At 39.8% G+C, this 14,542-nt stretch overlaps 1 protein-coding gene and 1 long non-coding RNA gene across 18 annotated transcripts in view; both read left to right on the top strand.

Annotated features, from left to right (window-relative positions):
- CEP128 (centrosomal protein 128) overlaps positions 1–14,542 on the top strand; it is a 268,788-nt gene that overhangs the window by 174,460 nt on the left and 79,786 nt on the right. For all 17 annotated transcript variants that reach the window (XR_013540771.1, XR_013540772.1, XM_078383704.1 and 14 more), the window contains one exon: positions 8,409–8,458. Coding sequence is in view for 15 of the 17 variants with exons in the window: in XM_078383704.1 (XP_078239830.1) it covers positions 8,409–8,458 (50 nt within the window). In the remaining 2 variants the exon portion in view is untranslated. The remainder of the gene's footprint in view (positions 1–8,408; positions 8,459–14,542) is intronic.
- Positions 9,567–9,943, top strand: LOC144586059 (uncharacterized). Its single transcript, XR_013540773.1, has 2 exons — positions 9,567–9,694; positions 9,746–9,943. It is a non-coding gene; the product is annotated as an uncharacterized LOC144586059 (long non-coding RNA).

Here is a 14,542-nt window from a genome sequence, read left to right as displayed (position 1 = left end):
GTGGTGGCATTGAGGGTTAAACTGCAGAAGCCTCTCTGCTGCAAGGTCAGAAGACCAGCAGTCGTAAGATCAAATCCACGCAACGGAGTGAGCTGCCGTCGCTTGTCCCAGCTCCTGCCAACCTAGTAGTTCGAAAGCATGTAAGTGCGAGTAGATAAATAGGTGCCACCACGATGGGAAGTCGCGCTGACCACAGAAACTGTCTATGGACAAACGCTGGCTCTATGGCTTGGAGACAGGGATGAGCACTGCGCCCTAGAGACCCTTGTAGATACATTTTTAAAATGCAGAATATGTGTTAATAACACACATGAGGCTAATAACACACATGGGGCTGCAGCTAGCATGCATGTCTGAGCTGGTAGAAAGAGCTCCTAGTCACTACCAGTCCATGTGCCTGATGAAGCAATGGGGCAGACCCCAACTTCATGCTTGGTCTTTTATCCAGTGCAGTCTTAACCAAGACAGCTTTAGCATCTCTGTTGCAGTCGCCTGACTTCCAAAACCACAGAATCCACTTCAGGAATCAAAGAACCAGTTATATCCTTACTTCTGAAAGCTAACCACAAGTCTCTGACTAGCTTTCAGAGGTCTTCCATGCAGGTATGCCATAAAGGTTGCCTCAGACATGTAACCATATCTGTCCCTTCATTTTCTTATAGCCTTTTGGAGCCAACAGATCAGTGGGCCCCAACCATTTTTACACCAGGGTCTGGTTTAGTTGAAGTCCATTCTCCCAAGGACTGGGGGGGAGTGGCGGGTGTCCATCTGTGCATGCGTGTGTGTATGCAGGAGGTGGGTGTGCATGAGTTTGGTTGTGTGCGCGTGCATGTGTCTGTGCGGGCTGGTGGACGTGCATGCAGAAGGCGTGCATTAATGCAGAGTGTGTGCGTACGGGAGTACATGTGGGTGGGTGCGTGCGTGTGTGTGTTACTTCAGCCCTCAAAAATCTGGGCGGCCCAGTTCTTCCAAGGCCACAGACCTATACTGGTCTGGTTTGGGGTTCCCTGAAATAGATAAATCTAAAGATAATGTTTGCCGAAGTATGGCAAGGTGTGGTATGTTCTAAACTTTGTTGACTTCTTTTTAGAGCACTGCAGTAAGTTTGGGTTTTAGATTCACAAATGCAAGTAGATGCTGATGATAATGTATGTTGACTTGAGAATGGTATAGTAAGTGCCACTAATAAAATTTGACAACATGAGCTAGTAGATGCTTACACTGTCCAGTCAATACATAGTTCCTTTAAGGCATAATAAAGAAAGTGAATTTTACCTCTGGGAGTTTGTACGTTGCCTAATAAAAATGTTAATCCATCAAGTACAAGTGATAGAACCATGTACAAAGTTCTTTGTGACAGTTTTCTTTATTTCTTCTGTGCCTTCCACTGAACATAAACAATCACTAGCAATTTTCCATATTTCTGCATGTAACAAATAATTTAAATCCAATTCCAAAATATATTCAACTGTGAATATTAAAGGATTTTTCCCAGGATATGATGCCACTGCCTGGCATAATTTTGAGATTAGAATGCAATGCCATTTAACTTGTTGCCTTTCTCTTGCCCAGAGACAATCTCAGTGTAAGAAGAAAGCATGTACATTATTAAATCCATAAGTGAAAAGAAGTGTAGCAGTACTTTTCATCTGTATTCTCAAGGCAAGCTACACACATATATCGTGAATGTCAACCTACATATTCTTCTTTCTTTCTATACCCTATCTTAGTTCTTCACCCATTTATACTTTGTCAGCCTTTTAAATTTTTAATTGTGTTTATTTTTAACATAAATAAATACAATCATATATATAATCATATAAACATCAAATAAACAGTTGACATACATCTACTAAACATAGTACGTGGTGGCGCTACCGGTTAAACTACAGAAGCTTCTGTGCTGCAAGGTTGAAAGACCTGCACTCGTAAGACCGAATCCACACAAAGGAGTGAGCTCCCATCGCTTGTCCCAGCTCCTGTCAACCTAGCAGTTAGAAAGCATGTAAAAATGTATGTAGATAAATAGGTAGCACCTTGGTGGGAAGGTAACGGCGTTCTGGGTTTAGTCGCGCTGGCTGCGTGACCACGGAAGCTGTCTACAGACAAACGCTGGCTCTGTGGCCTGGGAACGGGGATGAGCACCACCCCCTAGAATCGGACATGACTGGACTAATGTCAAGGGGAACCTTTACATAGTGTTCCACCACCACCACCAGGACTCACTTATTTATTTGTTTATTTGTTTATTTGTTAATTTGTTTGTTTGTTTATTTATTTATTTATTTATTGGACTTCTATACCGCCCCATAGTGCTACAAGCACTCTCCGGGCGGTTTACAATTTTTAATTATACAGGCTACACATTGCGCCCCCAGCAAGCTGGTACTCATTTTACTGACCTTGGAAGGATGGAAGGCTGAGTCAACATTGAGCCGGCTATCTGGGATTTGAACCCCAGGTCGTGAGCACAGTTTTAGCTTGCAGTACAGCGTTTTAACCACTGCGCCACGAGGCTCAATTGGGAGTTGCAACAATGTACCTCCATAGAGCCCCATTCCCTTCCAAAATTGTAATGACTTGTGAAGTGGCTTGTTCCTTCCCTTTTATTAATACAAAATCAATAAATTATCCCTTTATATCTGTAAATTCATCTTTACTTACCACCCTCTTCTCAACTTCAATATTATTATTATTATTATTATTATTATTATTATTATTATTATTATTATTATTATTATTATTATTATTATTATTATTATTATCATCATCATCATCATCATCATCATCATCATCATCATCATCATCATCATCATCATCATTTATTTATTTATTTATTTATTTATTTATTTATTTATTTATTTATATGCCACCCACATTACCCAAAGGTCTCTGGGCGGCTTACAACATTTAAAATACAATAAAAAAAATTAAAATGCAATTAAAATAGATACTCTAAAAATTATGTGTTAGCCTCTCATTAATAACAGTATCCCAAATAATACTTCCCCCCCAGTTTCTAGCTATAATCAATCTCACCACTGTAAAGAAGTTGCAAATCAATTTTTTAATTATCCTCCTTTTCAAATATTGATACAAGCACTGTTTTACCACTAAGTTTAATTTACTTATTTCATTTATTTCCTTAAAAGTCAAATGCCAAAATTTTGATATAGTCTCTCATTCCCCTCACATATGAAAGTATGTACTTGCTTTTTGACACCCTCTCTAAGAACATATTTGAATAATTAGAATTTAATTGATTTCATTTCATTGGAATTAAGTGTTATTTTAACTCCAATTTTTAATATTGCGTTTATTTACTATTTGTATTATAATACTTGTTTAATTCTTTTTTAATGTTTGTATATTTGCTGTTTTTAGCTTTTAAATATTGGTCTTTTTAATGATGTATGCCGCCCCTGGTCCCTTTAGAGAAAAAGGCTGGATTACAATCTTTTAAATAAATAAATAAGTAATAAATAGCTTCAAATTATCTTAGAATTTTTTCTTTTATCCTTACTGATATAGATTGTAGTCTTCTAATATTCCATATGTTTTCCCAAACACTGGTACTTATTTCTTCCCCCAGATCATATTCCCATAATGTTTTAAGTAAGTCCTCCTGATTGTCTGTTTCCAATAATGTCTTATAAATGTTATTTATTAACTGTCTCTTTCATTTCCTTATTTTTGCTTGTGCTTTCCTTTTGTCATACAACCGCATCAAATTTCGTAAATTCTTGACAGTTACCAACAGCTTCCCCAGCCCTCTCTTCCAGGAACACCATAGACATTACTATTTGTGAAGGTCTGTTTATGAAAAGGACTATATGCTGTTTTGCATGGTCAGACTTCCTTTATGTTCCTGGAATTTCACTGATATAAATGGGCTGTGCTGTGCAAAAAGAGCCAAAATCTGTTATTTCATTATGGATTTATATACTGAAATATTTAGAGACCACCTTTTGGCCATGAGGCCCTTTAGTTATGCAGAATGATTATTAGAACAATGGGAGCTAAGACAGATAACAAAATTAGAGCACCATCATTCCAAAAGAAAGAAACCAGCTATCAGTTCTTAAACCCGAGGAAGGCTGAGTAAAACTGAATTGTTTGCCACCTGGCAGAAACTAAGTAATGAAGTGGCTAATCTAACATCCCTAAATTTATTTTTAGAAGGAGAGTTTACACAGAATATCTGTACCTTGGTGGTTGAATTTCTGACATATTGTCTTTGCAAGAGTATTATTTCAGCATATACATATTTATGTTATCCTGTCGGCAGCACACGAAGACTTTAGCTGTGCAGCATAATGAAAAACATTTCAAATTCATTCAGTACAAAGAGGTTTGTTCAAAATGTATGCTCCAGATTAACGGCTGCAAGAGTATAGGAACCTATCTGCAGAATTTGGGAGAATTTCAAATGCATTCTGGGTCTGTTACTAGGAAATGCTAGTTCAGCATCCCTTCCTAAATAGAAGAGGTATTTTCCATTCAGGTCCTAGTGAGCAGCTGTTCCACATCACAAAGTTTGCTATCTCAATTGGCACCCTTTTTCGCCACCTCAGCACAGAGGTTTATGGATACCAAATTGAACTGCTTCTTTGTCAGTTCAGATCAAAGTTACAGGCATATTAATGAACAACCCATTTTCTGAAAGCACATACTGTTCCTATCTGTGCCTCAAATCCAGTACATAAGGATAAAGGAGCCCATTCTCTAAAACTGTTAATCTGAGCCTGTTTGTCTACGTATACTGAAGGCACAGAAAGACAGAGCTTTTGGAGTGGGGAGGGGGGGTGAATAGAGTCACTCTCAGTGACCTGTACAGTAGTTCCCCACATAATCAGAACTTAAAATGGGCTGTGAAAACCTCATTGATTTTGTATTTGGAAATTTGTCTGCTGACCATCATGTTGTTTCAGTGTCTGAGTCAGACCACAAAGGATATCCATTCTCCTGCAATGTTGTTTTTAATTCTGTCCCACCAGTTTCCTGCAGTGATTTCTGACCAACAGGAGATTGAAGACATTGTGGGGTAACCTCATGAATTAGCCTGTTACGCACTAGTTGGTGGCAGCAGATCAAGATAGAAGCCAAGTGTTTCTTACTTCATCACAGGAGTTACGGACAAGCAGCCTCTTTGACAGTGCCTTGCTTTTTAAGTTGATTGCAAGCTGATTTAAAATATGATCCTGTATTTTCCATACAGACTTGGTGAATTTGCTGTTGATTTTGGGTGAACTGAAAGAAGAAGAAGGAACAGCTGAAGCACATGTGATTTTGTTTTGAATAGCTTCAGCTTAAGAAGGGGATTGTAAGAGGAGTGCTTACTTTTTATTAGTATAATAAAACAGGAGAATGTGCTGACAAATGTTTAAAGATTCTGCTCAGTGGCTGTCCTTTTCAACTCCTACCAATTTGTTTTACCTTTCAAAATTTTAATCTGGTCTGGGGGAATGGAATGACCCATGCTTCCATTCACCTCTGCCTGCTGTGGGCGTGCAGAAAGAGCTATGTTTATTAATTGGTGATAGTTGATTCTTAGTGGTGCTGCTACAGATTGTAAGTAACTAGAAAAGTAGTAGAAAATTTCTTTCTTCAATGATAACATTATTCCATGTATTGAAAGGAAGTGCCAACTTTTTGCTGTGGAAGTTGTGATGTTCACTTCGTGCAGAGTTAAGAGAAGATGGGAGAAAATAGGCCTTTGTCATCCAGTATTTTCTGTTGAATGCAGGATCCTTACTAGTGGATATTGATAAGCAGCACTCCAGAATGGTTAGTTGCCCCAAAACCAGAAAAAAGATCACACTCCTCAGATCTCAGTCAGAGCTTGGAATGCAACTCTTGGAACAAACTTGATTACCCTTGTCAGTGTGTCTGGGAAGGATTTGGGGATTGTAATTGCAAAAAGTAAAATTTTAAAGCAGTGCACTTCTATTTTGTGTGAGCTCTTCTTTTTATAAGTTAAGAGGACCCATGCTTGGTTAGACACAAGGGTTATCTTATCTAGCATTATTTTGCTATAATGTCTGGATGTGCCTCATTTGCCCTAGCAATGAAATTGCATTTGGCCAGGTGTTAATGTTTGCATAGGCTTCATATTTGATTTACGCCTGGGTATTTTTGCCATGGAAGAATGCTGAGAACATTCCAAACTGTCCCTATTAATGTCCTGCACAGTCAAGACTCTAGGGCGATTGCTCTGGTGTTTTTGTGAACGTCCCAAATAGGTGTTCATGGATACACTGCCAGTTAGGTGTAATTCTTTCTCCCAGCTAGAAGCACTTTCTTACTACATTTTGAAGCTGCTCATCCTCCAAGGATATTACATTGGGGACCTAAGTCCTATTCAGGCCCTAATAACTCTGTATTCTGCACACAGTAGAGGGGAAGTGGCTAGCCCTTCCCCCTCTGTTGTCCAATTCTTCATGCTTTTAGCACCTAGTCTGAAATATTATCTCTTCCGTATACTCTACAGATGAGCATGAACATTGGAAAATCTGGGTTCTGAATAGGCAGCCTGAACATTAAATCCCTGTTTGTCTGTGAACCTCACTTGATGATCTTGGGCCAATCGTTATTTCCTATCAAGCATACAAGGCTGATGTGTATGTTGGAACAGTTGGGGCAGAACCTCGAAACTGCAGGCCAGATGCCAAATTCATATGCCAAGAAATTCCCTGGTTGGTCTCTAAGCTTAACCTATGTTACAGAAGGCCTTGTGAAGGTAAAAGGGGAGGGAGAGAACCATGTGTGCTGCTGGGAGCTTACTGGAGAAAAGGGACAACATACACGTTACTAATAAATAATAAAAGAATATGAGATGCCATGGCTCCTACAAACCCTTTGTGTGGATGTGTCATGTAAATTTTAATATTTTAGCAGTATTCAGAAATGTAGCCTTGTTAGTCCACTTAGCATGTCTGGCAAATACAGAATAATGTGAAAAATGTTATAGTGTCTTGGATACAAACAGATTTATATTAGTGTGAACTTTGGTGGAAGTGGATTGTGATCTACAGAAGTTTACACTGAAATAATTCTGTTAGTCTTGAAGGTACCAGAATACTTCGGGATTTTTCCTCTCATTTTTCTTTTGAATATTGTAATGATTAGCTACCGGTGCTTGTTTACCTACAGCCTCTGCAATTCGTAGATTAAAATAATCCAAGTAAATGAATGGAAACATTCTTTGCCCCAACTTGGCTTACTATAAGCTGTATTTAGCCTTCTCCCTATATTTCAGGTAATTTTGAAGAAAATGTAATTCTTGGATTTTTGTTTTTGTCCCACAGCAAAGTATTTACATCTCTTGTACAAATAGTTCTGTAGCATCTATGATCTTCCTTCTTCAACTTGTCACCTCCCGCTTCGTCCCCACAATAGCCCAGCCTGTTTTGCCATTTTTATTATGAAAACAGCACCAGAGGGTTCTTGCAATGGAATAGTTTTGTTGTGTTTGGGCCAGAAAGCAGGGATGAGGAGCCGACTGCATTCAAGGGGACATATTCTTTCCCCCTGGCTAAACCCCCAATGGATCCTACACCAGGGCAGGGCCGGCAAAAAGAGAACACTGCACACTCAGCTAATGCTTTGGAAACTCGCCCTTCTCTTAGAGCACACTGGACTATTCCTCCTTTGCATTCCCTGAATTAGGTGAGAAAGAAATGAGCTATGATCCAGCCCCTCACTTCTGGGGGGAGAGGGTGTTGGTGGGGAGAAGATATTGCAGTGAGAGATTTCAGGTTGGAGCCAGGGGCCTAGATTGGGGACCCTGGCAAACTCTCTAGGGCTGTGGTTCGGAGAGAGACTCACTGCTGCCAAATGCAGGGCTATACAACTGCATTGTAATCTTCTCGAGGTAGGAGGAACTGTGCAGAGTTCCCAGCAATTTGAGATAGCTTGACACATCTGGAGAAGAAATATTTGCAGGTGGGGACTGGGCACTATACTGTGCTAGCTTTTGAAGGAGCAGGGCCAGTGGCTTCATGTCATAGTATGACAGCTTGGCAACCTGGTGCTTTGGACTACAACTTCAATAATCCTTGACTGTTTAGGGCTGGTGGGAATTATGGTCCAAATAGGGAAAGAAAGGCCCAGTGTTATTTATCCATGAGGAGCCTGCATAGAAGAGTTTATTGAACAAGTGAGTGGCATATTGCCCATATGGTTTGTAATTAATCTATAAACTATTTCATAAATATTGTACTGGTGCAATATTGCTATTCCTGAATTCTTGCCTTATATTTAGTTGCTTTCGTGTGACATTATGAGGCTCCTGATTGAGTTCTGTTTGGTAATAATTCCAGGTAGTATCACTAATCATTTCCATTGGTTCCTAAGGCATATTGTTACCACTGTCTTTAATTTTTGTTTGTTTGTTTGTATATCTACAGAGCTACTGGGGAAGAATCTGAAGAAGGAGGAAGAAATAGATGCTTTGCAGGTATTTTCATTACATACATTGTTCTTGTTGTTTAGTCATTAAGTCGTGACCGACTCTTCGTGACCTCATGAACCACAGCACGCCAGGCCCTCTTGTCTTCCACTGCCTCCCAGAGTTTGGTCAAATTCATGTTGGCAGCTTCGGTGACACTGTCCAACCATCTCGTCCTCTGTCGTCCCCTTCTCCTCTTGCCTTCACACTTGCCCAACATCAGGGTCTTTTCCAGGGAGTCTTCGCTTCTCATGAGATGGCCAAAGTATTGGAGCCTCAGCTTCAGGATTTGTCCTTCCAGTACTCGGGGTTGCTTTCCTTCAAAATGGATAGGTTTGTTCTCCTTGCAGTCCAGGGGACTCTCAAGCACCACAATTCAAAAGCATCAATACTTCGGCGGTCAGCCTTCTTGACTACATACATTGTAGTATTCTACTAAAAGGGGGGACTCTGTGCAGTTCAGTGGTGTGACTTAATCTCTCTGTGTGGAAGGTCATTGGTTCGATTTCTTAGCTCCCCAGTTAGAAGTCTTAGAGAGCAAAGATGGAAAGACCATAACACAGAAATCTGAAGAGATGGTACCTCTCAGGATAGAAATGTCTGGGCTAGATGGATTCATTCTAAGGCAGTTTCCCATACTGTACCTTTGAACCTGTGCAGATTAAATGTTTGTTTTTATAGCTATGACTATCTAAAATTATCTCTTTCATGAGCCAAATGTGGTTTGTTAGTGATGGCTCAGCAGTTACACTGGGTGACGGTTGCTGATTGCCAGCCAGTAATTAATGTAACCAACTTAACCAGCTTGTAGCATTTCCCATGTGTTTTTAGAATTGGTTGTTTGTCTCATTTACACACTCTGTAGCCACAACTGAAATGCAAACTTCCCATGGTTTGCAGACATCAGGTTCAACTCATCAGCAAAAAAAGGAGACCTTCTCCCACACAGGCAAAGCTGTATTTAGTGCATCTATTTTGGAAGTTTGTATTTTTCTATTGGTTACTTTTGTTGATGATGAATTTTTATAAGTGGAAGGTATTAAGGAAATGAGTAGATATTGTTTTTTCCTGCAAGAAGAAAAGGAATGCTTTTTAAACAGTTGTAATATTGGGTAATGCTTAGAGTTTATAAATGCTTCATTATAGAGAGTAGGAAAAACCACTGGGCCACTCAGGTATAATCTAAACCAAATCCCTTACGAATACACAGTAGAAGTGAAGAACAGATTTAAGGAACTAGATTTGGTGGACAGAGTGCCTGAAGAACTTTGGATAGAGGCTCGTAACATTGTACAGGAGGCAGCAACAAAAACCATCCCAAAGAAAAGGAAATGCAAGAAAGCAAAGTGGCTGTCCAACGAAGCCTTACAAATTACAGAAAAGAGAAGGGAAACAAAATGCAGGGGAGATAGGGAAAGTTACAGAAAATTGAATGCAGACTTCCAAAGAATAGCAAGGAGAGACAAGAGGGCCTTCTTAAATGAACAATGCAAAGAAATAGAGGAAAATAACAGAAAAGGAAAAACCAGAGATCTGTTCAGGAAAATTGGAGATATTAGAGGAAAATTTTGTGCAAAGATGGACATGATAAAAGACAAAAATGGAAGGGACCTCACAGAAGCAGAAGACATCAAGAAGAGGTGGCAAGAATACACAGAGGAATTATATCAGAAAGTTTTGGATATCCCGGACAACCCAGACAATATAGTTGCTGACCTAGAGCCAGACATCCTGGAAAGTGAGGTAAAGTGGGCCTTAGAAAGCCTGGCTAACAACAAGGCCAGTGGAGGTGATGGCATTCCAGTTGAACTATTTAAAATCTTAAAGGATGATGCTGTTAAGGTGCTACATTCAATATGCCAACAAGTTTGGAAAACTCAACAGTGGCCAGAGGACTGGAAAAGATCAGTCTACACCCCAATACCAAAGAAGGGCAGTGCCAAAGAATCCTCCAACTACCGGACAATTGCACTCTCTCACACGCCAGCAAGGTTATGCTCAAAATCATACAAGGTAGGCTTCAGCAGTATGTGGACCGAGAACTCCCAGAAGTACAAGCGGGATTCCGAAGGGGCAGAGGAACTCAAGACCAAATTGCCAACATGCGCTGGATTATGGAGAAAGCCAGAGAGTTCCAGAAAAACATCTACTTCTGCTTCATTGACTATGCAAAAGCCTTTGACTGTGTGGACCACAGCAAACTATGGCAAGTCCTAAAAGAAATGGGCGTGCCTGACCACCTTATCCATCTCCTGAGAAACCTATATGCAGGATAGGAAGCAACAGTTAGAACTGGATATGGAACAACGGATTGGTTCAAAATTGGGAAAGGAGTACGACAAGGCTGTATACTGTCACCCTGCTTATTTAACTTATATGCAGAATACATCATGCAGAAGGCTGGACTGGAGGAATCCCAAGCTGGAATTAAGATTGCAGGAAGAAATATCAACAACCTCTGATATGCAGATGATACCACTCTGATGGCGGAAAGTGAGGAGGAACTAAAGAACCTTGTAATGAGGGTGAAAGAGGAGAGTGCAAAAAACGGTCTGAAACTCAACATCAAAAAAACTAAGATCATGGCCACTGGTCCCATCACCTCCTGGCAAATAGAAGGGGAAGATATGGAGGCTATGGAGTCCAAGATTTTACTTTCTTGGGCTCCATGATCACTGCAGATGGAGACAGCAGCCCCGAAATTAAAAGACGCCTGCTTCTTGGGAGGAAAGCAATGACAAACCTTGACAGCATCTTAAAAAGCAGAGTCATTACCTTGCCAACAAAAGTCCGAATAGTCAAAGCTATGGTTTTTCCTGTAGTGTTGTATGGAAGTGAGAGCTGGACCATAAAGAAAGCTGACCGCCGAAGAATTGATGCCTTTGAATTGTGGTGCTGGAGGAGACTCTTGAGAGTTCCCTGGACTGCAAAGAGAACAAACCTATCAATTCTAAAGGAAATCAACCCCGAGTGCTCATTGGAAGGACAGATCCTGAAGCTGAGGCTCCAGTACTTTGGCCATCTCATGAGAAGAGAAGACTCCTTGGAAAAGACTTTGATGTTGGGAAAGTGTGAAGGCAAGAGGAGAAGGGGACGACCGAGGATGAGATGGTTGGACAGTGTCATCGAAGCAACCAACATGAATTTGACACAACTCCGGGAGGCGGTGGAGGATAGGAGCCTGGCGTGCTCTGGTCCATGGGGTCACGAAGAGTCGGACACGACTAAACGACTGAACAAACAAACAAATCATTATCTAGATTGTTTAGTGCTGAAAAAATCCTCAATATTGCTGCAAGTCTATGCAAAAGTCATATGAAGGATTTCTCACAGAATTTTTGCCTTATAAAGAGAAGATCTTCCTTTAGCAGTCCTAGTTGTCTTTGTTTTATTTTACTATGTACATCCATCTCATATGTGCAGCTACAGTGTAATGGCTTCTGCCTTGAAGTAGATGATCTAATGTGAAACACTGTTCTTAGCCTCAAACACAGATATCAAACTGCATTATAAAACATTGGCAACCTTGCAGAATTGTTGCTGTAAAGAAGTTGGTGTAATTATATGAAATATTTTGAAACTTGAAATATTATTGTTTCCCTTCTTTCTTCCTCATTCTCTTTTAAAAATGTTGTGAAATTTATGACTTTTTGTGCATCCCGAACCACCATATAAAAACAGTGTTAGAGCAGTATGCAAATAGGACAAATTACTATTTATTTATTTATTTATTTATTTATTTATTTATTTATTTATTTATTTATTTATTTATTTATTTATTTATTTATTTATTTATTTATTTATTGCATTTATATGCCGCCCATCTAGACATAGTCTACTCTGGGCGGCTCACAACATATACTAAAAACAATATAAAATATTTAACAGTTAATTACCTTAAGAGGTGGTGGGTGTTCCAACACTGGAAGCATTCAAGAGAAATTTAGACAACCATCTGGCAGATAACCTTTGATTTGTATTCCTGCATTGAGCACGTAGTTGGACTTGATGGCCTCATAGGCTGCTTCCATCTTCTATGATTTACTTCTTCCACATATGAATATGTATGCAGTCTGGCAGGCAACAGGGAGTGCCTTTTCCTGAAGTAATCATTTATAAATATGTGTCAGGATGTGGACTCTTTTCTCACATGGAAGATGAGCAGCCTTTTTGTGCATTATAGTGTGTTTCCTCGGTGGGAAATTCCCCTGAGTTCACAAAGCCCATTCATTGTAAGTACAGTGGTGCCTTGCAAGATGATTTTAATTTGTTCCGCGAAAATCCTCATCTTGTGAAAAAATCATCTTGTGAGATTCCCTATGCATCGGGCTCAAAAAAAAAAAAGTCTTGCGAAGCATCAGTCTTAAAAAAAAGTCTTGTGAAGCATCGGTCTCAAAAAAAGTCTTGCAAAGCATGGTCATAGAAAAAAAGTCTTGCGAGGCACCATAGTAATCGCAAAAACCAATCGTCTTGCAGGTTTTTCGTCCCATGAGGCAATCGTCTAGCGAGGTACCACTGTACCTCTAACTGAGGCATAGCAGATTATTGCATTAGCAAAAAGCAAGGAAGCCTAGAGTGCACTGGTAGTCCAGATAGGTGGAGTATAAATCTAATTAATTATTATTAATTATTATTATTAATTAATTGAATGTTGTCTGCCAAGTTGGAGGAAAGGCTTCCTCTCTTCCCTTCATTTCTCTCCAATATCATGGATTTCATCCAGTGGCACTCAGGTGGACTTATGCTCATACAAAAGGATCCTCCTAATCTGCTTCAATGAATAGGGGAATAAATTTGATGGAGTACAGGTGGGAGGAAATTGATGGTGACTCCTGTCGCGTGATTGGAATTCTGTTTCCATGACATTGGGAGAAACTTGTAATGTTTAACTGATGATTGGCTGAACAGCCTTATAATAATGCTGATCTGCCTTATAGCATTGTTGCAGGGATTCATATGGTGATGCTCATGAAGGAATGTGAGCACTTGGGAAAATGTTATATAAATAAAGTTGGCTTGATCAAGAGTTGCATAGAGCAGAACTGTACAAATGAGATAATCTTGTGGAGGCAGAAGGGGGAAATAATACTAGCTACTTCTCTTGTAGCTTCCCTGTGTCTTCAGAATTAATTCTGGAGGGTTGTGGAACTTCTAGTAGAAGGAAGTTCAAATGAAGTCAAAATTCCGTCCCCTTCCTTCTAGTAGGCTGTGTCTGCAGATTTAACTTCCCTGGGTCAATGAAAGATGTCTGTTCCTCGAGGGACAACATGAGATCTAGCCCAGTCATGTTACATTGTTATTGTTGTATATAATGTTTACACCGCTATAAAGTTTAACTTGGGTTCCATCTTCTTCTATCTGTGGGGATGACCATATTGACTTGTCATAATCGGTAGTGCCCGGCACATCTCTCCTTTTCTCATCTTGCCATTCATTCATTTCATTTCATCGCTGAACCTTCAATTTCCTTCTGATTCAGTTAACTATCTTCTGTTTCTGTTTAATTATTAAATCTATCTGAGGATTTAACTTACCTCAAAGTGGTCGGATGTGAGTTGAGGGTATCCTACTAGGGACATCCTAAGGCCAGAATATGATATTTCTTTGTCATTACAGAGATTTTGGAAATAAAAGTTAGAAACCTACCAACATTTTCTCCCAGTTTGAATTTTCCAAGTTAAGAATGCACATCCCCATTTTTTGCTTTGTTTGATTTGTTTCCCAGACCATTAGCCATACTCAAACCTCTTTCCTGAATCTCCTCCAAGCTGCTTACTGGCGTCTTAAGCAGTGCTGCCCAGAAATGAATGGACTATTCCAACTGAGGTATTAAAAGTGCTGAATCAAGCCAGGAGAGTTACTTCCTACGTCCTGGAAACAATAATGCAGCCTAAATGGTGTTAAGCTTCCCTCACCCCAACACTCAGTTGCAGGTTTTTCTTTTTAATCCTGCTTTAATCCTTAAACCAGAAGTATGGCTTTCTGTCCAGATTTTACACATCATAAATGATAATTCTTCTCTGCAAGTGTTAGAAAGGGAGGGGCAGCAGGAGACAGTATTCAAAGTAGGGAACAAGCCACGATGACCTGGGA

This window comes from Pogona vitticeps, chromosome 1 (assembly GCF_051106095.1).
Source record: "Pogona vitticeps strain Pit_001003342236 chromosome 1, PviZW2.1, whole genome shotgun sequence".
NCBI lineage: Eukaryota > Metazoa > Chordata > Lepidosauria > Squamata > Agamidae > Pogona > Pogona vitticeps.
The sequence above is the reverse complement of the archived record's forward strand: the minus strand, read 5'-3'. Positions and strand labels throughout refer to the sequence as shown.